Source organism: Seriola aureovittata, chromosome 11 (assembly GCF_021018895.1).
Source record: "Seriola aureovittata isolate HTS-2021-v1 ecotype China chromosome 11, ASM2101889v1, whole genome shotgun sequence".
Classification (NCBI taxonomy): Eukaryota; Metazoa; Chordata; class Actinopteri; order Carangiformes; family Carangidae; genus Seriola; species Seriola aureovittata.
Genome location: NC_079374.1, coordinates 7,659,573 through 7,681,977, shown reverse-complemented (window position 1 = coordinate 7,681,977; position 22,405 = coordinate 7,659,573). Strand labels below are relative to the sequence as shown.

Here is a 22,405-nt window from a genome sequence, read left to right as displayed (position 1 = left end):
GGGCACACATCACAGGGTATAAATGCACACACACACTACACACTGATTATAAACCTCTTTGAGAACATGTGACATGACATTAGAGTAATGTTGTCAGTCCTGCTCTCCTCCTCAGGGTCTCCATAGAAACAGCAGTGTTGACAGCCTGTCTACCACCTCTGCACTGAGGGCCATGGAGCCGGTCAGCACACCAAACACACACACATACACATTTATTCTCAAGCTAATAATGCTAAAGTTTGTCTAAATGTAATGTTTCCCTGTCTTTCCAGGTGTCAGACCTCCTCAGAGAGCAGCTCTTCCTCCAATCAGAACTCAGCTATGATGGTAACGCTCCCTCCACCAACCCCTCCTCCCGATCGTCCAGTCCAGTCCGAGGAAGAGCGGGAGGAGAAGGCGAGCAGAGACAAGGCGTGTACAAGGCATCAATCAACATAACCCCCATCCCTCCCCCTCGACCCAACACACAGACAGAGGAAGAGAAGGAGGAGGAGGAGGGGGAGGAAGAGGAGGGAGAGAGGAACAGAGGAAGAGAAGGAGGTGGAGAGGTACCGGAGGTGGAGGGAGCAGCAGGAGGAGTCAGAGTGGAGAATCTACAGCAGCTCATCAGAGAGGTAACAGCCTGTTAGCACTTTTACTTTCTAGTAACTTTACTACAAGTCAAACAATCGAGGTAAATATAGAAAAAAAGGATACATCAAGATCAATGATCTTCAAGCAGTTAAACAAGTGAAGTCATGGGTAAGCCATTATGTAAATGTTTAATGTTAACTGTGTGCACAGACGATAAACATTTCCAAACAGCCAATGGGAACTGGTTGTGTTTGGAAACATTTTCAGGGAAGACAGCAGCTGTTGAAACGGTTTCATCACCTCTGTCTGTGTTTTCCCAGATTCGAGAGAGCTTGGCGCAGGAGGTCCGACGGGAGATCTACAGCGAGCTGTTGGCTGCCGTGTCGCCTCGGCAATCGCCCCTTCCCACCAGACAACACCGCCTGTAGTCATGCCAACAGCAGAGCACCACCTCTTTGACCTTCAGCCTTAGTAACTACAGCCTGAGCAGCACCACTGTCTGTCTGTAACACTGTATAGCTGAGTAACACTGTCTGTGTGGAACACTGTATGTCTGTAACACTGATGATGAAATGAACACCCCCCCCCCACCCCCACCTCACCTGTGGCATGCCCCCCTCGTCAGTGAGAGGCGGAGGACAGAGCCTCAGACAGGAGAGGACGTTTCCACTATCTAGTTGGTTCGAGTGAGGTAGTGCGATGCATGCTGGGAAACGCCAGTCTGGACCAGCCTGTCCACGCCTCCTCTTACAGCATCCATCAGAAATGTGTTTTCTTTTCCACATCCTGTTTCCTTTTTCTAAACTGTTGTGATCAAAAGTGTAAAACTACTACCACTGCCACTAATACTATGACTACAGCTACTTGTACTGCTAACAGTACTGCCACCATTACAACCACTACTAATCCCAGTTTTGAGGGTTTCCTGATCAAGTTCAAATTCATGTCCCCATATTGATATTTTCCCATATAATACAGCTGTGCTGCAAGTTCATTTAGTAATAATAATAATGATAACAACAACAACAACAACAACAACAACAACAACAACAATAATAATAATAATAATAATAATAATAATGATAAGCAACTTGTAACTCAAAACATATTTATTGCTGTCTCTAGGACACTGTTTGAATTATTTACAAACTGATCAGGGTTAAATGTAGTCAATAGCGACTGTTCAGAACTACAGAGATTACACACAGTTGGCTCACTCTAATTATCCGTAAATATTTCCTCTTGTCCCTCGTTCCAGTTTTGAGATTTCTGTCTATACCGCAACATGTTTTTGCCGCTCACAGCAATTCAAAAAATGGCTTTTAAAAGATTCAAAACAGAAACAGTGTCTCTGTTACTGTGAATAATCCACAGAACAGCTGCTCTTCACAGTTTTCAGTATGTCTTCAGTAGAAGAAGTTCAAGTGAAAACAGCCAAATAACAGGGACGATGTTTCTGGGAATGTTGCGCCTTGAATTCTTTGGTAACGGTTTAGTTTAATTTGTGTTTCCTGTGGCTTCGTCACAATAAAAACTACCTTGTGTAAAGCAGCAGCTTAATACAGCTCTGTTATGGAGAGCTATAAGAGAGATATAGGGGAGCGAACATTAAACAGAGAGGCTGAGATCAGATGAAAGATCTCAGAGATCAGAGATGAAATTACAAACAGTAACTCTGGATTAAATGCTGCTTGGTTCTCTCTGAATCCCTTGAATGGCAGACAACACTACTATACAGAGAGAGAATGATAGAATGTAAATGGAAAAACAGGGTTTGATTTCACAAAAATCTAAAGATTTATATCTATAAATTAAATTTTTCAATGCTGTGAAAACCTCAAATGAAATTCAATTGTCTTCCATTGTATTGAGGTGGGGGCAAACATCTCAGAGACACATTTTGAGGTATAAATAAAACTTTGCATTGGAGAAACACCACCTGAGGGAGATGGAGAAAATATCTTTCTTTTTATATAATTTGGTTGAATTGAGCCTAAAATGTGTTGACAGAGCAACACAGGGGATTCCTTTTAAAAATACTATAAACGCCTTCATCATCTTTTAATCTATGCACTCATGCCTTTTAGTAAGAGGTTGCATTCCTTAATCTTTAATAAAAGTCGGCTGAGGGTCAAACTGGGAGCTTCTACACCTTAAAATTACTCATTCCATGCACATTTCAACTAAACGTAAAATGTTTTTAGAGGCTTTTAAGGGATTACATAAAAACATGATGATGCTTCAGCTGTCAACATTCCTTCTTCATGATCACCATCATCATCGTCATCATTATGCTTCTCTTTACCTCACCTCCTTCACAGCTGATTCTGTTCATTTCAGTGTTTTCTGTGATGTGACATCGCAGGCTGGTCAGTTCATAAACAACTCAATTAAGAAATGTGTAGGTCACAATAACTTGGAAGTTTTCAACTTTTTAAAATGAGGTCATGTTCTAAAGCTACTGCATTATTATAATTTATTACTGTCACTGCAGCCCACAAATGTTCGCTAACAAATAGCTCCAATGCTGATAGCTGCTAAAAACCACAACGTCGCCTTTTTACATTTTCAGACAGTGTTGGAGTCGTTGGAGAGTGAATAGTTTTATGTCTTGATGGAACTACGCTAGCACTTTCCCCCAACTTCAAGTCTTTGTGCTAAGCTAGGCTAAACACATCCTGAATGCATGGTTGTAATTTAGCAGGTGATGAAGTTAGTGTGTGATATCTTGAGGTACTGTGGAGGTCAGGCTTAGAGGTCAAAGGTTATTCTACAGCAGGAGCAGGTTTTGGTAAGTTGTTATAGCAGCGGTGATGATGATGACGTTGATGATGATCTAATGACCAGTCAGGGGGAGGGGCTTAGTGAGTGGGGCAGTGTAGCTCGAACCTTAGCTGTGTTAGCATGTTAGTTTCACGCTGTCTGATGACAAATCTTTGTGCAATAATATGAACATACAGTATATTCTGATTACTGAGATTATTGTTAATAGATTATCAGTAAATCACTGCTAACATTTCAGATGCAATCAGTCATCCCACAAACTGTCTACCTGCATGTCAAATACAAATTAATCTGAAGCTTGTCTTCCTCTTCACACAGAATCTACAGAACTGATTGATCACTGACCAATTTTTTACGACTCACTGAACATCTATTTTCTTCTTCATTGAAGCCTGTGTGTATTGTCTGTGTGGTCACTCAAAGGTTTCCGGATACCATCAGTTATTGAAGACATCAAATCTTAGTAGCTGAGGTGAAACGAGCACTTGGCACCCTCCATAGATGAGTGTGATTGGCTCAGACGCCTGTCAATCATGGCAAACACTCCCCTAAATACCTCTTTTTTTAAAAATCCTCTTAATGGAACAATGATTCTGAAAATTTCCACACAGGCTCACATTAGAATTGATATAATCTACTGAAAACTGAACTTTGCGTAGGCCTACATTAATGTTCATTCTTGATTTTTGGGAGCAATTTAAAGAGAATATAAGCTCAAAGGTCCCACTTACTAATAATTTTGATCTTTCAGAGACAGTTTTCATTCAGCAAATGGAGCTGATAGGTGTCACCATGTGATCTAAATGTGAACTTTCAATCATGTGAATGCTCCAAATTGTTATTAACTGGACCACTGACCTTCGATTCTCTTCATTGTTTATTGACTTTGTGTTTGTGGAAAAGTTTTTTTGTCATGTTTCACTGATCACAAACTCTGCTCTGCTGGACAAACACTCACTGTGAGCGCCAAGGCTCGAAATGCTTTTTGTTTTTTTTATTACTGATCAAGGATCCGTCACACACTTCTAATTACACTTTAGTGGTTGACTGTTGGTGTCTATTAATTTCTGTCGACGTCTATTAATGATGATGTGTATTTTGTACTGATGTCTTGTCAGCGGGATGCAGGGAGGGATCACTCTGTAGAGATAATAATAAAGATGTATTTATTTTCAGTACAGATGAGTGCTGCCTCACTTCTGATGTCATTGTCTGTGTGTCTATGTGTGTGTGTGTGTGTGTCTGTGTGTGTGTGTGTGTGTGTGTAGAAGGAGGGCTGGTAAGCAGTTTAACACTAAATCTTCATAAGAACCCTCCAGTGGGTTTTGCATCAGTTTCCAATCTTAAACCTACACACAAGGATAGAGAGAGTACTCGAAGCTCATACCTCTGCCAGGGCTACAACACTGGGTAACAGTAACTTATCAATCAATCAATCAATCAATCAGTCAATCAATCAATTAAACTTTATTTGAATATCATCTTTCATACTGGTTCATGCAATGAACAGTGCTTTTCAAATGACTGAGAAGCCAATAATAAAATAAAATAAATGTGAACAGTGAAAACAATTTGAGACTAATGCACACACACGCACACACACAAAAAGAAATGTAATAAGTATAAACTGATAAAAACCAAAGCCACGTTGTACAAATACTCAGAGATACCGATTAACATTTTATAAAGAAAACTTTTTATAAGCATATTAACAGCATTGTTACAGAAAAACCACCCTTTGACTGACAGTTCAACTAATTTTTTTTAGACTACAGCATTTCGTGTTTTTTTTCCACTATCATAACTCCTTGTTTTCCTTTTTCTAACTAAGGGATGAAAACACAGCATCCTTGGGGGAGGCAGTTATCATCACCACCAGGGGGCGATACAAAAACAGCCCCCAACGTTCAACCTGGCGACTTTTATTGTGAAATCCGGAAACTGTACGTGCCCCGGAAGCATTGTTGGTTATTGTAGGAAGTTTTCCGCCAGAAAAGCGACGCTGGTTTAACTGAGGGACGAAAAGTCGGGAAGGAGAACGGTAAGACGACATTGAAACTTAAAATATAGAAGGAGCAGAAAGAGTTTCTTGAAGAAAAAGTCGCCCGGTTTCTTTGCTCCAGCTGGCTAATAACCGGCAGTTTAACTACGTACAGAAAATGTAGCATTAGCAGCTTAGCTAACTCTAGCTGATTCAAACACACATGGCGATAAAACTGAAACGTTTGTTGGAAATGATTTAACAGTTACTTATTATACTGTTTATAATGTTTTAACATCTTGCCCAAAGTAATTTTTAAATGATTAATTTACACGTACGGACCATATCCGGTCGCGTATCATAGTGTTCGCTGTTCCTGTATATTACCCACAGGTAAATCTAAACTTTCTTTAAAAGTTATAAGCATTTCTGTTATGTATGTTATATGTGTATTTTTCTAAGGTTAAGTTTCAGTTAAGTGGACAGCACTGAAAAATAACATTTGTAAAACATAGGAGCATGTCTTTACATCAGAGCTGAAATGATTTTATGAATAGATCGATTATTTGATTCGATTTTCAAGCAAAATAATCCAAAATATGTTTTATTTCAATCTTGATGGTTTGATCAAAGCGTGGATTTTTTTTAAAACCCTGCTAAACGGTCTTAAAGTTAATCTGGCGCATATTGTTGTTTGAACAACAATTCTGAGAACTCCTTCAAAATATAGCTGGATAAGGACTAAGACCTGTCACGGTGAAGGTGAGAACAGGTAAATTATGCAGATCACCTTAAAGTAGTTACTGGAACATCAAATAAGCATTAATCCAGCACTGAAAATATTGTTTTATGTAATTAACAGTTATGTCAGATAATGTCCCTATCACAGACATGGTAGGGCAGCCAGAGAGTATTGATAGACAGTAGTCTCTTCATGGGATTTATTGATAGTAAGAAAACTAAAGATTATTGGGTGGAAAAATTCCCTTTGTTAAACAACAGAATCTATATTTTTCTTTATGTATGAGATGATGTGTGATAAAGATAAAAAAGAAAAAAATTAAACTATTTTGATCAATAATTAATCGTGTGAACAATTTTTTAATGAAATGTCAAAAAAAACAAACAAAAACAAAACACTGTTTCCATCTTCACAAGTATTAATATTTTCTGTGTTTATTCTATGGTAGCAAACTAAATAGATGCGTTAATAGATTCTGATAAGTCACTTTTGTGACAATCAATTATCAGGAAAAGAATCAACGAAATTTATCATGAAAATAGTCCTTTGCTGCAGCCATGGGTATATGTGTGTGTTTTCCAGGTATGGACTCTCCAGGCAGAAGTCGAAGTCCCAGTCCTGCGCAGAGAAAACATAGTGGTAAGCAGAATTGGCTGTCACTACTTTGTTCTATTGTTCTGGTAACAGTAGGTGTCCTTGTAGCTGCAGTTTTAATATTCATCTTCATGTCTTTTCTTCAGGAACTTCAGAGGACGAGTCCAGTCCAGCAGCAGAAAGACCCCAAAAGGCCGGCTCGGTAGAGAGAAGCCCAAAAGAGGGAGCGTCCCCTCAGGCCAGTCCTGCAGGACGCAGCCCCTCCAGGAGCCCCGCCTCTAGCAGCTCGGACAGCAGCAGCAGCAGCAGTGATGATGAGGATGAACATAATGGGGCACTGAGGAAGATTAGGAGCAGCGTGGCCCAGATCAAAGTAAGCAAGGACTGATATAAACATGTTTTATTACTCAAAGTGATGCATGATTTTGCGATTCTGGACAGCTGGTCTCACAATGTCATGTGGTCTGCAGTGTTAATTTCCATGGCTTTGTTAGACAGAGTGGTCTTGGTTAGAGTAAGCTCGCTTGCTTCATGACAAAGACCAGTGAAGAGCATCTTTGCTAAATAAAGACGCAGCTTGATGATTGACAGAAACACAAATAGAAGGGATCTGTGTGTCCATTACTGTCAACTTAGACATGAACTCCCCAGATACCCACAAGCTTTTACTTAATGTAGAAACTGACCGAGTCTGACTATAAGTTGAACTGGAGCTGCTGCCTTGTCTCTTTTACAGCTGAAGTAAGACTTTAAAAAAAATGGCAGCATGTTTTTCTCAGTGTTTCCCACAGATTTGGATTATATTTGTGGTGGTAGCTGATGAGAGATAGGGGAAGGGTGTAATACCATATTAAATGATTATATACAGTATTATTATATAATACCATGTATTATTAAATAATACTGTATGTAAGGTACTCCTTTGCAAAGTACTTTTTGATAAATAAATAACTGAGCAATATACATCGTTTCACATTGCGTTAATCAGAAATTAGAAAGCCTTTATTGTCATTGAAACCTGAGGGGCTGAACAAATCAATAACACTATGCACAGCCCTACAATGACATAAAATTTTACCCATTTGAAATAGTAATAAGAAATAAATAGTAAATCAGTATGTGGTGGTCAGTTTTCTGTTGGTCCGGTGTTCTTTGTCGAGTTCATGTCCAAGTCCAGCCTGCATTCAGATAGATCCAGATCATTTTAACATGTAAAAACAGAAGGGAATACTGCTCACACTCTGTTTGTTTGTTGTTCCAGAGGTCCAGGTCCAGGTCCAGGTCCAGGTCCAGAGAGCAAGACAGATCCAAGTCCAGAGAGAGAGATGCGTCCAGATCCAGGTCCAAATCCAGAGAAGAAGACAGATCCAGGTCCAGAGAGAGGGACAGATCCCGAGGAAGAGACAGATCAAGGTCCAGAGGAAGAGAAAGATCCCGGTCCAGAGGACGAGACAGGTCCAGGTCCAGGGGACGAGACAGATCCAGGTCCAGAGAGAGAGAGCGTGACCGGGAGCGCTACGACAGAGGACGATATGCTAGGTAACACACAGACAAAAACAGACCCACATATCTTGGTATCAGTTAGCTTGTAGTATTTTTGTAAGTGACTTTTTATTACTTTAATGTAAGATGATCAGTATGTTAAAGAAAGTTGTGACACGTAGATTAAATTCTTCTGAATACAGTAATACTCATTTTACAAGTTTTTTTTTTAAGTTTTTAAAAACTCTTTTAATGGTGAAATTGTGCTGCATTAGTAAACTTAAATGTACTCCGACCACTAAAACCACCAGACATTTTTAAGCCACACCAGACCAGTTCAGACCTGGGGGATGTTTTGTAAAGGTGGTCTGGAAAGGCAAATGCTTAGTGTGAAAAACCTGATTTGAGTGACTAACAATCTCAATTAGATGAGTGTTCATGACTTAACAACATGATCTGAAACAATTCACAGTGAAGAAGACAGAGATGTGAAGAGAAAACTGTACTATGTAGTACTATCAATTGTATCGTTACAGTTCTGTAAAATTGTAATTTTAACGTAATAACATGAATAATTGAATGTTTTTGTCTCACCCCCGGCTTCCCTTGCTCCGCCCAGAGATCGCTATGACGATCGCTATGACGATCGCCGTGACAACAGGAACGGGCGTTTTGACCGGCGGGGCAATCGGGATGCAGAGTCCGATTACAGGAGACGTGGCCGCTCCGCCTCCTCGCCGAGAGAAGGAGAGCCGGCGGTGGCCAACGAGCCGCCGGTCAAGAAGAAGAAGGAGGAGATCGACCCGATACTGACGAGAACCGGTGGAGCTTACATCCCCCCCGCCAAGCTACGCATGATGCAGCAGCAAATCACTGACAAGAGCAGGTAAGAGCGTGTTTACTTAGTTGGTTTATAGACATGAGGATTTAGGGATATGGTTTGATTGGATTATAAATCTGAATCCAGTTCAGAATCTGCTCCTTAAATCCAAATTCTTTCTAATCCAATCTAATACGTAGTTTTTTTTAGTTTGTTGGTGGCAAATTAAGTAACAGAAGATAGAACTTGATGTTTAAGAATCTAGCTTTTTTCTAATAACGTCAGTAAAACAATTGTTTATTTTAATTGTGATTTAAGGACCAATTACTAGAAAAGCACGACAATGACATTAATAGAAATTACGGTAATTAACTATCAATTCAGAACTATGGACACTCTACTGTGCTGAAGGGTTGTAAGGCTTTCCCCACATGTTTTGTCACTACTCTCTTCATTAACCCTATCCCGTCTTTCCCTTTGCTGTGTTTTCTCCTCACTAGGGGGCTGTAGAAGCAAGAGTAAAAACACAATGAAAATTATACTCATTCTGCTTTATCATTCAGTGAATATCAATTAAATAAATCACAGGTATTTTACATAAACAAGGTTTCCTGAAGGTAAACTTGTACCACTGCTACAAGTTGCAGAATCTCAGAAATTCCACAAGTTCTTACATAAACATGTTGAACCTGATGTTGCATGTAGTATCAGAAAGAGAGGCAAAAGAGGCTAAACATAGAATGAATAAAAGATTTCATTAGGGATTCATTGGCTGCAGAACGTAACAAATTTGGGTATTTTACCAACTTGGAACCGGATCCAAAATGGAACTGGCAGTTGGGACCCATCCCCACGAGGATTGGAAACCATCCTCTCTTTTTATTTTAACTCCAGTCCTGTTTACGCTCTGTTACTGCTGATCATTTTTCTCGTGGAGACTTGAGACTTGATGCAGAGGGAAAATCCATCTTAATACAGATTTAGTCACCTCATTGTTTGCTTGAGTTGAGTTGTTATTATATGGTAAATTGGTTGAATGTGATGCATTCAAAGACGCTCTGACAGGAAATAAAACCTAAATGACTAAAAAAAAATCAAATATGGACACTGAACAAAAATGTGAATGTGGTTATTTGTTACACTAAAAGATGTACTGTTTTTATATATAATAATATGTTCTTGCATTTTAACAAAACTGTAAAACACTCCCTGCAGCCAACGGCATTAAACCTAACTTTTGAGGAGCAGATTTTATTGAACTCACTTAACTTGTATCAACTCTGTTCTGAGGTGTGTTACCGAAATCTTGACTCACACCCTTTAATCTGTGTGTGTTGTTGCTGACGCCCCGCCTCCCGTGCAGCCTGGCCTATCAGAGGATGAGCTGGGAGGCCCTGAAGAAGTCCATCAACGGTTTGATCAACAAAGTCAACGTGTCCAACATTGTCATGATCATCCAGGAGCTGCTGCAGGAGAACATCGTCAGGGGGAGGTGAACAATAACACACACCCGTGAACAACTGCACATTAACACTTAATATGCAAATATAAACATTTTAGGTGGTGTTAGAAATTTATGTGACAATTGGAGTGAAACTGATTTTGTTGTAGCTATTTCAAATGAATCGGAAAATTCTTTCAACAAAGTGCTATCAGCCATTTTTTGACACTTATTAACTAATTTGTTGTCTTTCTCAAAGTCACGCTTCCTGACTAGCATGATTGATTATAGAGATTTTTGTTCTGTTGTACCTTGCGGTCATGTAACTGTCGTTTTGTCTGTCCTTCAGGGGTCTGCTGGCTCGCTCAGTGCTCCAGGCTCAGGCAGCGTCTCCGATTTTCACTCACGTTTATTCTGCCGTCGTTGCCATTATCAACTCCAAATTCCCCCAGATTGGAGAACTGATCCTCAAGCGTCTCATCCTGGCCTTTAGGAGGAGCTACCGCCGCAACCTCAAGGTACCTGTCTGACTGACTGTATGAACAATAACCTGACTGCATACCAGCCTGTCTGACAGTCTGGGGAAGAAAATGTGCATCAGGTTCTGATCCAGCGTCTGGTTTCAAATAAACATGAATTGATGTGTGTCTCTATTTTCCAAGAGGTGCAAGAACCAATGGAAGCAGTGCTCCTGTAGTTTAGTATTTTCCTGATGTTGAAATTAATTTTGTTAATCTGTGTGGTGTTTTGGTGCCCACCAGTAAAAAAAGGGGACTTAAACTTTGAGAATAGACGTCTCAGAACAACATCCACTTCTGCCACAAAGTCTCCCCACACGAACTTTGTTAATTCACTCAACAAGAGCAACTTGAATACTTGGAGCAAATGCACAATAATAATGAAATAATGCATAAAATGTAAATAAGCTGTTTTAATAAATTACACATGATCATGTAGATGTGTTTAAATCTGCATCAGAAATTCATTTTTAATGTGGTAAAATGAGGAACATTAGTGAATCGGTCTTATCTATAAATGAACATGAGTGTTACGTAAGTGTTGCTTACGGTATCTGTTGCCCACAGCTGCTTTTATACTGAATGAAAATCTTCTCCTTCAGTTCATTAAATCCCTGCGGCTGTGTGAAGGCAGCACGATACATATGTTGATAAATTTGCAGCCTCTGTTTTGAGAAGTGCCGCATCACAGCACATTTTCGTTATGCACGGTCCGTCCACTGTGTTTACCGTAATGAAATCACACGCACATGACTCCAGACTGCTACAGAATAACCGCACATACACCTCTACACACGTCAGACAGGTAGATTAGGATTCGGTATTCTTAAATTTACTCTTCTTGTTATCATTGTAAGTAGTAGCACTGTTGAGGTCTGAAATGTATTAAAGCCTGTCTGTCTTTTGTTTTCCAGCAACAGTGCCTGACAGCCTCAAAGTTTGTGGCTCACCTCATCAACCAGAACGTGGTAGGTAGTGCCATCTGACTTTAGCATGGATGAAGGGTTTGAGTGTTGATGCTCAGCTCTAATGAGGTGTGTTTACTCCTCTCTCGCTCTGTCTGCTGCGATGTCTCGCTCCCTCAGGCCCATGAGGTTTTGTGTCTGGAGATGCTCACTCTGCTGCTGGAGCGACCGACTGACGACAGTGTGGAGGTCTCCATTGCCTTCCTGAAGGAGTGTGGCCTCAAACTGACCGAAGTCTCCCCTCGAGGAATCAACGGTACACTGCAAACTCACGATTATTGTCAACTTTTATTTATTTTTTCAGGGATACCTTGAGTGTTAGCCTCATTTTCAATGATGCTGAGATTACGTAAGCAGAAAGAGAACAAACCAAGCAGAAAAAATACAAAAGTCTGTTCCTCATAAAAACAATAACATTCAAAGACGTTAAGATTTAAAAGCATATTTCAAAATTGTCCCAGTCATTATCATAACTCATCGTGGCTGATCATCTCAGTTAGAGCTGAAATGATTATCCTTTAATTATTTAAGGCAAAGTCACAAACAAAAACACCAAATATTCAGTGCTCCCAGCTCTTTGGGAGGATTTGCTGCTTTTGCCTTTGTTATATCATCGTTAACTCCATGTCTTTGGGTTTTGAACTGTTTGCTCGAATGCTGAAGAATCAGACTTGTGATCAAAAGGTTCCCAGTTCAATCCCTGCAGTCTGGTTGGATAAAGTGAAGGAGCAGCAAAGTCCTTTCCTAATGACTATGCGAAGGTGAATAGATAGATAGTGAAACTATTCTAGATAAAAAAGTAAAAAGAAATGTAAATAATCCAGTTCAGATCCACTGTTAAGAGCCAAGTCAAATAACGTCAAACGTCAGCTTCTACAAACCTGATTCATCACAAAAACATCATTATTTTAGGGACTTTGTTTCCCCTGAAATAGTCTTCTAAGGCAGAACTCGCCCCCAAAAAATCAAAAAAAGTCCTTTTAAGTCCTGCATCCTTTAAACTAAAGAATATTGCATTTATAAGAGAAATAAATACAAATATCAAATTGTAAAAATAAATACAAATATTTTCAAAATATTGAATACAAATATCAAGTACAATACTTACAAATAAGTAAGTATATACAAGTATTAATACAAAATAAATACAAATATCAGCACGTCACAAATATCAGCACGTGATCAGAAACATGTCTGTCTCTCCTCTCAGCCATATTTGAGCGTCTCAGGAACGTCCTCCACGAGTCGGCCATCGATAAGAGGGTCCAGTACATGATTGAAGTGATGTTTGCCATCAGGAAGGACGGTTTCAAAGATCATCCGGTGATCCCAGAAGGCCTGGACCTGGTGGACGAGGATGACCAGTTCACCCACATGCTGCCGCTGGACGATGAGTACAACACTGAGGACATCCTCAGTAAGAGCTGGATAGGGAGGGGAGGAATCTACTGGGGTCTAAGTGTTTATGTGGTAGTACTAACGGTGTGTTTGTGTTCACTCAGATGTGTTTAAGATGGACCCAGACTTCCTGGAGAACGAGGAGAAATACAAAACCATTAAAAAAGGTGAGAACGTGCATAAACGTCCGACTCTGTCCAATCAGCCATCACAGTTTTTCACAGTTTAACCAATCCGCTGTCACCTCCTCCTGACAGATATCCTGGACGAGGGAAGCAGCGATTCAGGGGAGGAGGGAGACGGCAGCGACGAAGATGAAGAGGATGAAGATGAGAATGAGGAGGGGGGAGAAGGTGAGACATGTTCTCCGGAACTAGAGAATTTTTTCTCCCCTGTTTTAACTGAAATTAAACAATTATCTAAATAGTTGCCGAGTACTTTTTGTTGATTGACTAATTGACTAATCAACTACTTAGCAGTAACTTAATACACTTCTGATATGAGCTGTAGAAGACTGAACAGTAAACAGTGAGGCTGTATGAGTCACAGCAGAAGAAGCACAGGTGCGTTTGATTTCGTGGCGTCTTGGAACTGAGCCATCGTTAGTGAAATGTGTTGCACCTGTGCTTTTCCTGCCGCGTAACTCTGGATTACATGCTGTGTTGTTCCCTGCGAATCTGCTGTTGGTGTGAAGGAAGTTTTGAATGCTGCGCAGGAATAGCAGAATCCACCCCTGACAATAAAAGTGACTGTAAATAGAGAGGGAATTACTGAATGTAAAGACATGGTTTGATTTGATTAAAATCATAAAGGACAATAACCTCAAAGGACACCTCACTGATCAGGTTTATGGTTAAATATTCTGATATTGTATTCTCACATTAGTTGTATTTCTAATGTTCTGATATGAACCTGATTTTAACATAATACACAACAAAACAGCATTTTCCGTGACCTTAAACATGACCTGTCTGTGTCTCTCCCAGATGAGAAGGTCACCATCTTTGATAAGACAGAAGTCAACCTGGTTGCTTTCAGAAGAACCATCTACCTCGCAATACAGTCCAGGTACACACACACACACACACACACACACACACACACACACACACACACACACACACACGTAACACATGTTATTATTAATACACACTCACATAGTCGGTGACTCAGTTGTCTCTCAGGGTGTTGGCAGTTATTTACAGCTTCTGCTATATTTGATGGAGTTTGGACTAATATTTAAAGCTGTGTGTGTGTGCGTGCGTTTGTGTGTGTGTGCCCTACTTACCATGGTTTAATTGAATATGAGTTCATAGGTTTGGAGAACAGGATGAAACACTGAAACAGATTGAGAAAATTACACAGACACACACACAGAGTCTCACAAGCTCACTGATATACAGTCACCGACTGATTTGATTGATTGATTGATTGATTGATTGATCGATTGTTTCTGTAGTTTGGACTTCGAGGAGTGTGCTCATAAACTGATCAAGATGGACTTTCCTGACAGCCAGACGGTGAGTGCACGCACACACACACACACACACACACACACACACACACACACACACACACACATATAACTCTTGACTGATGTGAAAGGCTCCAACGATGCAATCAGACACATTAATGAGGATAAATGAGAAAACTTGTCTTTCTCTGAGTTTCCCACCTCAGAGGACTGAGTTCTCCATACTGGATAAATCTTAAAGAACGAGTGACTGATAATTAAACAACAAAGTTAAGACAATCGTTTAAAAAGGGATGCACAGTATATTGGTGGCTGATATATTATTGCCTGGGAAGTACAAAAATTATATCATTGTTACTGTTCTGATGATGCCTTGGTTGTGGACTTGGGATGGCACTTAATATCCAGTTCTCTCTGCAGACTGCTTCCCCACAGTCAACCCCATGTCCCCTTTTCACCCACAACACTGGTACATTGAACACAGCCATAAAGAGCTAAGATGATCGTAAATTTCTATGAATAAGCTCTAAACAAACACTGATTGTACGCACCAGTTGAGCCTAATTAGCATCTTATCTTAAAATTTGTTGAATTCTTGTAAAGCCCCTCCTCTCTCAGCGCTACCCGTTAAGCAGTGAGTGTCCTCACATCAACAACGTCTAAACAGTATAATCCAAGGGATTAACCATTTATTAATGATGATAATTAAAAAGATTATATATTTATTCTAACGGTTTTTGTAGCCAGTAAAATGCTTGTCAGTGAGGGGATGAGGTATTAAACATTAAACAAAATACTGAAGATTATTTTCACAATCAGTTAATCTGTTGTTTATTTGTTTGATGAATCGCTCAGTTCGTAAAATGTCAAGAATTAGTGCAAAATATCGATCACACTTTCCCAGAGTCCGAGGTGACGTCTCTGATTTTTGATTGTTTTGTCCGAGTAACAGTTCAAAACACAAAAATTTAATTTCTAATGATATAAAACAAAGAAAAGCGGAAAATTGTCAGAATGGAGAAAACATCAGAAACATTTGGCAGTTCTTTCATGAAAAATATCTTTGATGACTTATCAGTTATCAGCAGTTGGCTGTTTTCTGTTGATCCTTATATTGATTAATAAGCTAATTGTTGCTATAAAAATATAAACTCAGGTCTGTGAGAAACATCATGTGTCTGAGGACACAGCTCTGTTAGTGTTGTTTGAGGACCAGCTTGTGCGTTTGATGGTTCGGCTCCTCGACACGTTTGCAGACGGAGGTGGACGAGAGCAGCGCCTTTTTACAGGCTGACGATCATTGATTTTGTCTGTTGAAATGAAAACTGTCGCTGTCGGGTTTTATCAGCAGTGTCGAAGAAGGTTGAAAACGGAGACAGGTTATGACTAGATGGGCCCCTTGGCACAGATGAGTAAAAGGCCCCTCACCCCTCCTACACACTAACCCTAACCCCAGAGACTACAGACATCAGGGTCGTCATTTGTCGAGTCTTTCTAGTTCCAGTCTAATGTCTCTTTCTGGTTGTTTTTAGTCTCTTTCTGGTTGTTTTGTGCCTTTGTTGTCTACCCTCTTCATGTTTTTCATGGCATTGAAATGCAGAAACCACAAAATGATTCACCATTTTTCAAAGTGGAACAAGGCAACCTTCATTTTCAGTCAACTGTCAACAGTGTTCTCACGTCTTCAAGAATTTGAACTCCAAACGCACGGTGTACTCCTCTTCCCAAGAGTTTCATGTGATGGCAGCATAAACATTTAACTATGACATGTCATTGACTTCAGTTGAAACACATGCTGCAGACTGTGGGAAAAAATCATCAACACCTGTCCCCAGCTTCTCATTCTGTACCTCGAGTTAAACACTGCGAACAGACTTTGGCTGTTTGAGCTGTTGATGCACATGATGAGAAAAATCATGAGCACGTGTTGGTCTCTGCATGTGTGTTGTGAGTGTACTACTGAAACAATTAGCTGATCAATTGAAAATTGAGAGACTGCAACAGTTTTGATGATAAACTGTTGAATTAATTTGCATTATATTTTTTTATTGTGAGAACTTGCTGCTTTTCATTGTTTTAAATGACTGTAAATAGAAGATCTTTGGGTTTGAAGACATCGCAGTGGACTCTCTCGTCAGTTATATTTGTCTTTATTTAATATTTGATTGTGCTTTAGTTCATTAAATGAACACAAGATCGAGTGATGAACAAATGATTCTTCATGTTGGAGGCGCGGGGACTTTGTGTGTGTGAGAGAGGGAGAGAGAGGTCAAAGCCGATGACCTTGTCAGCCAGAGTTTCATCAGCATCAGGATGAATCACTCAGCACAACAGCTGGAACACACACGCACACACACACTTGCACTCACTCTTTGAAGATGTTTGTCCTCTGACATATTTTTCTCACAGCCTCTGTCTCAAACACTGAACAGCCGCAGCGACTGAGGTGGTTCCTGAAGAAAAAACATTTCCATCGAGTCACGAAGCTCAAAAACATGAAATCTGAAAGCGTCTCACGTTTTCTGGTCTGAACTAAAACAACTTCTCGACGGACGTTGGATTAGACCGACAACATGTCCAGCATGGCAAACAACTTGTGCCACATAATAAGAAAAGAGGACGGTGTCTTTTCAGCCAGAACAGATTAATATATTATTGGAGAAGAGATAGAGGGGGATCAGGACGGAAGAGTTTTGGGTTCCTCCTGCAGAATCTTAGATTCTCACAAGCAGGAAGGAGGAACTTTTAATCTACAGTTGTTTCAAGAGCATCTGGAGTTATGACGCTTTTGAGAAACGCCTCTTGAGACCGAGGAACATTCATAAGATACTTTAAATATAGCCTTGAGATGCTTTTGAAATGTGGGTCAGGTCATTGTTTGAACATGTGTGTGTGTGTGTGATCTCAGACAGACGCTGTCGTCACAGCTGCTCTTTACACATCACACACAATCAAAACAAAACGGCTTGAGCTGTTGTTTTCCCTCAGGTTGAGTGGTGACGCCGAACCTCACTTTGGCACCACTTTGGATGTAACCCACCACTGAGATTTTACACCTCACTGCTGCTCTCCAGTTCACATAGTTGGAACTTCATTCCCATTTAACGCTGAGCTTTTAAAGGATCCAATCAGATCACAGCTGACTGAGAAGCTTCAACGCAAAGAAATAGTCAGAGATATTTTAGGTAATTTAACTCAAAAAAGTCTTAAAAGTGTTTTACTAATGGCTAGTTTCACAAAGTTTCCTCCTCCGACATGAAGATTGATCCCACCAGGCTTCATCACGCTGACTTATTATTGCAGCTGCTGGAAACAAACACAAACTCAGTTCAGATTACACGTTATACAGATTAAACACCTTGATGAACACAATGTTAATTTTTATTTGGTATTACAAGATATTTTATGTTTGTGTGAACAGAAAGAGCTGTGTAACATGATCCTGGACTGCTGCGCTCAACAGAGGACCTACGAAAAGTTCTTTGGTCTGCTGGCCGGGGTGAGAGACACATACGAGCACAAACACACACCTACACATCTTGCTTCTAAGAACATTATAATGTAAAATAATAATAAATGTACACATCCACCTTGAGAATCCACTACCTGAGACATCTGAAGCACTGGACAGATTGAAAGCACTTGTTTACGTGTCTGTGTGTGTCTGTCTGTCTGTGTGTGTGTGTGTTTGTGTCTGTCTGTGTTTTCAGAGATTCTGTCTGCTGAAGAAGGAGTACATGGAGAGTTTTGAGGGGATTTTTGCGGAGCAGTACGACACGATTCACCGACTGGAGACCAACAAACTGAGGAACGTGGCCCGACTGTTCGCTCACCTGCTGTACACGGACTCTGTCCCTTGGAGTGTAAGGACACACAAACTTCCATTAAATCCGCTCCAGTCTGACCAAACTTAGTTTAATTTTGCTCTCTCTAATTGAATTTCCTCATATTACCCACCCCTCTCTCCACCAGGTGTTGGAGTGCATCAGGATGAGTGAGGAGACTACAACGTCGTCCAGCAGGATCTTTGTGAAGATCCTTTTCCAGGAGCTCTGTGCCTACTTGGGCCTCCCCAAACTCAACCAAAGGCTCAAAGACCAGTACGTACACACACACACAAACACACACACAAACACACACACACACACACACACACAACACACACACACACACACACACACACACAGTCATACCACTATCACACAGAGTACTCAGACTGTGTTAATAGAGCCCTATAACATCTGCTAGATTCTCTTCATCATTATATTTTCACATGCAGCCTTTTGAAAAGCTGAAACATTGTGTGTCCATATTCAGAGGTAGATGAGTCTTTACTGCTGAACTCGACAGTGACGTGTGAACACATGTAAATACTTTGTTAGCAATCTACAGCTACAGCTGCCATGAGGCTTTGGCAGCCAAAGGTCAGCAGGTCAACTTTTGAGAAATATGACAGAAATCTCAGGACATTCAAATGGTAATGGTAAAGAGGCAGGTCGTGTATAAAAAGTAACAACATGGATCTAATATGAACATGAAGGTTTTAAGGCTGAAGATCAGAGATAGACACAATAAAGTTGGACAACGTGAGACTGGCTGCAGGTTTCGGCTGTTACTGTGCTTGTGTGTCTACTACTAGCTGGAAGAGTAGATGGGCTACAATGTGAAAACATGATGATGACTGGTGAGTGTATGCTATTTGTTACTAAAGTGTGTGTGTGTGTTTGTTTCAGGACTCTGCAGCCGTTCTTTGAAGGTCTCTTTCCTCGTGATAATCCCAGAAACACTCGCTTCGCCATCAACTTCTTCACCTCTATTGGACTGGGAGGACTAACGTAAGAGACACACAAAAACACATACACAATGTGGCCAAAAGTATGTGGACATCTGAACGTTATAGCCATAATATGTGATAGTAGTGAGACTTGAGATTCCCAAACCATGGGCGTTATTCAGATTTCCAAACCTGGCTGTTGGGATTTTGCTCTTTGTGCTTGTGCGCTGTGTTTGGAGCAGAAACACAACAAATCTATTTATGAGTTTAATGTGATGACGTGATTATGAGCAATGTCAAATGATCAGTTTCACTGTTCTTCTTCTTTTAAATAAATATAACCACGCTTTCTGTAATTGGTACGAAATTATTCTGGCTCTCCCAGATGTATATTTAATATAATATTTAGTTTTGTACTCATTCAGTTAACTTAACTGAACTAACTAAGGTAAATGAGAAAAGGACTCTATCTCCCTTTTTGCAGAAGTAACATAAATTGTGTATGAATGCACAATTAATATTAATGTAGAATTTTAATATGAATTTATTTATTACAAAAACAGTTAAATTTTAAATGTTTAGGGCCTTCCCCAAACTGCCACACAGTTGGAAGCACACTATTGTCTCAAATATTATTGTATGCTGTAATTTCAGAGTCTATATTCACACATTGACCAACAACACTATATTGTGCATCTTGTACCTACATGTATTTCACACACACTTTTCTCACTCTCTCTCAGGGACGAGTTGAGGGAACATTTGAAGAACGCTCCAAAGATGATCATGACTCAGAACCAAGAAGTGGAATCCTCTGACTCGTCCTCGTCCTCTTCATCCTCCTCTTCCTCATCTGACTCCTCCTCCTCGGACTCCTCCAGCGAATCAGATTCAGACTCCTCAGACTCTGACTCCTCCAGCAGCAGCAGCTCAGGTAAGTCTGTATTAATTTACTGCAGTTAAATATGTCCCAGTGTGCAGGATGGTTACATTGCTGCCTCAGGGATTCTGGATAATTAAGTCCTGAACTAATTAGACCCGATCCAAAAGGTGTTTGATCTGAATAGCTTCTGCTCCGGAAGCAGCTAAAGGTTTTACCTAAAGTTGAGTGTGTGATAGGAACCCATTGGGAGAGAGTTTCAGTCAGAACCATCACACCTGTAGGAAACACTTTCACTGCTGCTGCAGTAGCTCGAAAGATGATAAACTCATGATTGACAAGTTCATTTTAGTAAAAACGAATTGAATGAATTAATGAATGAATTAATCCTTTTCAGCTGGTTAATCCATCCATCCATCCATTTTCTGCTGCTTATCCAGGTGCAGAGTGTGTTAATTAAATGAATTATGTCATTAGGAGTAACTCTATCGCCCCTACTGATTTTCTGTCATACTTTCATACATTGGTTTTATGATTATGAATGAAATTGCATTTGATGTGATGTTTAAAAGTTATTAAATGTTTAAATTTAAGTTGTGTGTAGAGTGAGCAAGTAAAAGATTAATAGATGAGTGATTATTTATTCCTCTTGTGCTTCAGACTCGGACAACAAACACAGGAAGAAGAAGAAGAGAAAACAACAAAGTGAGGAGAAGAAGAAGAAAGAGAAGGACAAGAAGAAGAAGAAGAAGAAGAAGGAGGACAAACCAACTGACAAGAAGCAAACCAGACACAGGAGCGACAAAGACGGGGAGGATGACAGTGACGACGAGAAGCAGGCGAGGAAGGACAGGAAAGGCCATGCACGTGAGGCGGAGGAGCGAGAGCGCGCACGTGAGGGCGCCCGTCGGAACAGACGAGATGAAAGAGCAGAAGAAGAAGAAGAAGAAGAGCAGCGGAAAGAGGAGGAGAGGAGACGAAAAATGGACGTTCAAGGCAGGCAAAGGGATGGAGAGAGGGAGAGAGACAGAGACAGAGACAGAGGGAGGGAAAGAGAAAGAGAGCAAGAGCGACCAAGAGAGAGAGAGAATGAGGAAAAGAGAGACAGGGAGAGAGAGAGGAACAAAGAGAACAGAGACAGGAACAGAGAGAGAGAGGACAGGAGGAGGAGGTAAAACTCTTCATCCCTCCGTCCTGAAGCAGCAGTGATGGACTGATGACTGACAGACAAGTGAATCTTTTCCTTCTGTCATCCCTCCATTCTCCCCCCTATCCTGTCACTCTGGTGTTTTGGATTCAGGTCCCATCTCTCTCTTCACCTCTCCCTCTCCGTCTGTCTGTATTTTCTATTGTTGATTTTTGTTGTTTATGAAATTAGAAAAAAAAAAAACATTAAAGTTGCTTTACATGTTTTCTAATCTGTTTCTGTTTCCACTGTTTCCAGTTCCCGACCAGGTGAACTGTTTTATTTACTGTGGAGTCACTACAAGCTGTTTGTTTTTTTCCCCCAAACACTTAGAAAAAGTTGATCCTTTTTAGGGAAATCCACTTACATTCAAATGTGAAGATCACACCACACCACACAAATATCTAAGTAACTGTAGAGTGAAATGAATAATCTAATAAATAAACCAGGTAGAAAAATAATATTATGGTAAATTTCCTCAGTCCTGTTGTAAAAGCAAGCAGGGAGTTGTGGTTTGTGTTGTAATAAATCTGAGTTTATATTTATAATCTAGTGAGACATGATTCATACAAACATCATCTCTGCCTCCACCTCTGCTTATAGCTGCTTCTCCTGCTTATGTCACCCCTTGCTTTTCACTCCAGTGACGATTATCCACTCATATTGTATCAATTCTAAAAATATATGTGCTGTAACTGATGCAAGTAATACATAGGTCAATGAAACAACAGTAAACAGTGATAAAAACCCATCAAAATATACTGCAACACAAATGATTTTGTCCGACCAACAA

At 40.2% G+C, this 22,405-nt stretch overlaps 2 protein-coding genes across 6 annotated transcripts in view; both read left to right on the top strand.

Moving 5' to 3' along the window:
* The window catches only part of itprid2 (ITPR interacting domain containing 2), a 44,251-nt gene extending 39,716 nt beyond the window's left edge, over positions 1–4,535 (top strand). For all 5 annotated transcript variants that reach the window (XM_056388993.1, XM_056388996.1, XM_056388994.1 and 2 more), the window contains 3 exons: positions 116–181; positions 273–614; positions 894–4,535. In XM_056388993.1, coding sequence (XP_056244968.1) covers positions 116–181; positions 273–614; positions 894–1,001 — 516 coding nt within the window. In that variant the 3' untranslated portion in view covers positions 1,002–4,535. The remainder of the gene's footprint in view (positions 1–115; positions 182–272; positions 615–893) is intronic.
* A 693-nt stretch (positions 4,536–5,228) lies between these two features.
* Positions 5,229–21,844, top strand: cwc22 (CWC22 spliceosome associated protein homolog). Its single transcript, XM_056389899.1, has 20 exons — positions 5,229–5,398; positions 6,663–6,719; positions 6,821–7,047; positions 7,936–8,213; positions 8,776–9,042; positions 10,340–10,468; positions 10,767–10,935; positions 11,850–11,903; positions 12,021–12,156; positions 13,111–13,317; positions 13,403–13,465; positions 13,556–13,651; positions 14,285–14,366; positions 14,758–14,818; positions 18,194–18,271; positions 18,483–18,635; positions 18,745–18,872; positions 19,506–19,607; positions 20,290–20,480; positions 21,087–21,844. The coding sequence occupies exons 2-20, from the start codon at positions 6,665–6,667 to the stop codon at positions 21,599–21,601; spliced, it is 2,991 nt and encodes a 996-aa protein (XP_056245874.1). The 5' UTR covers positions 5,229–5,398; positions 6,663–6,664; the 3' UTR covers positions 21,602–21,844.
* Positions 21,845–22,405: the final 561 nt, after the last annotated feature.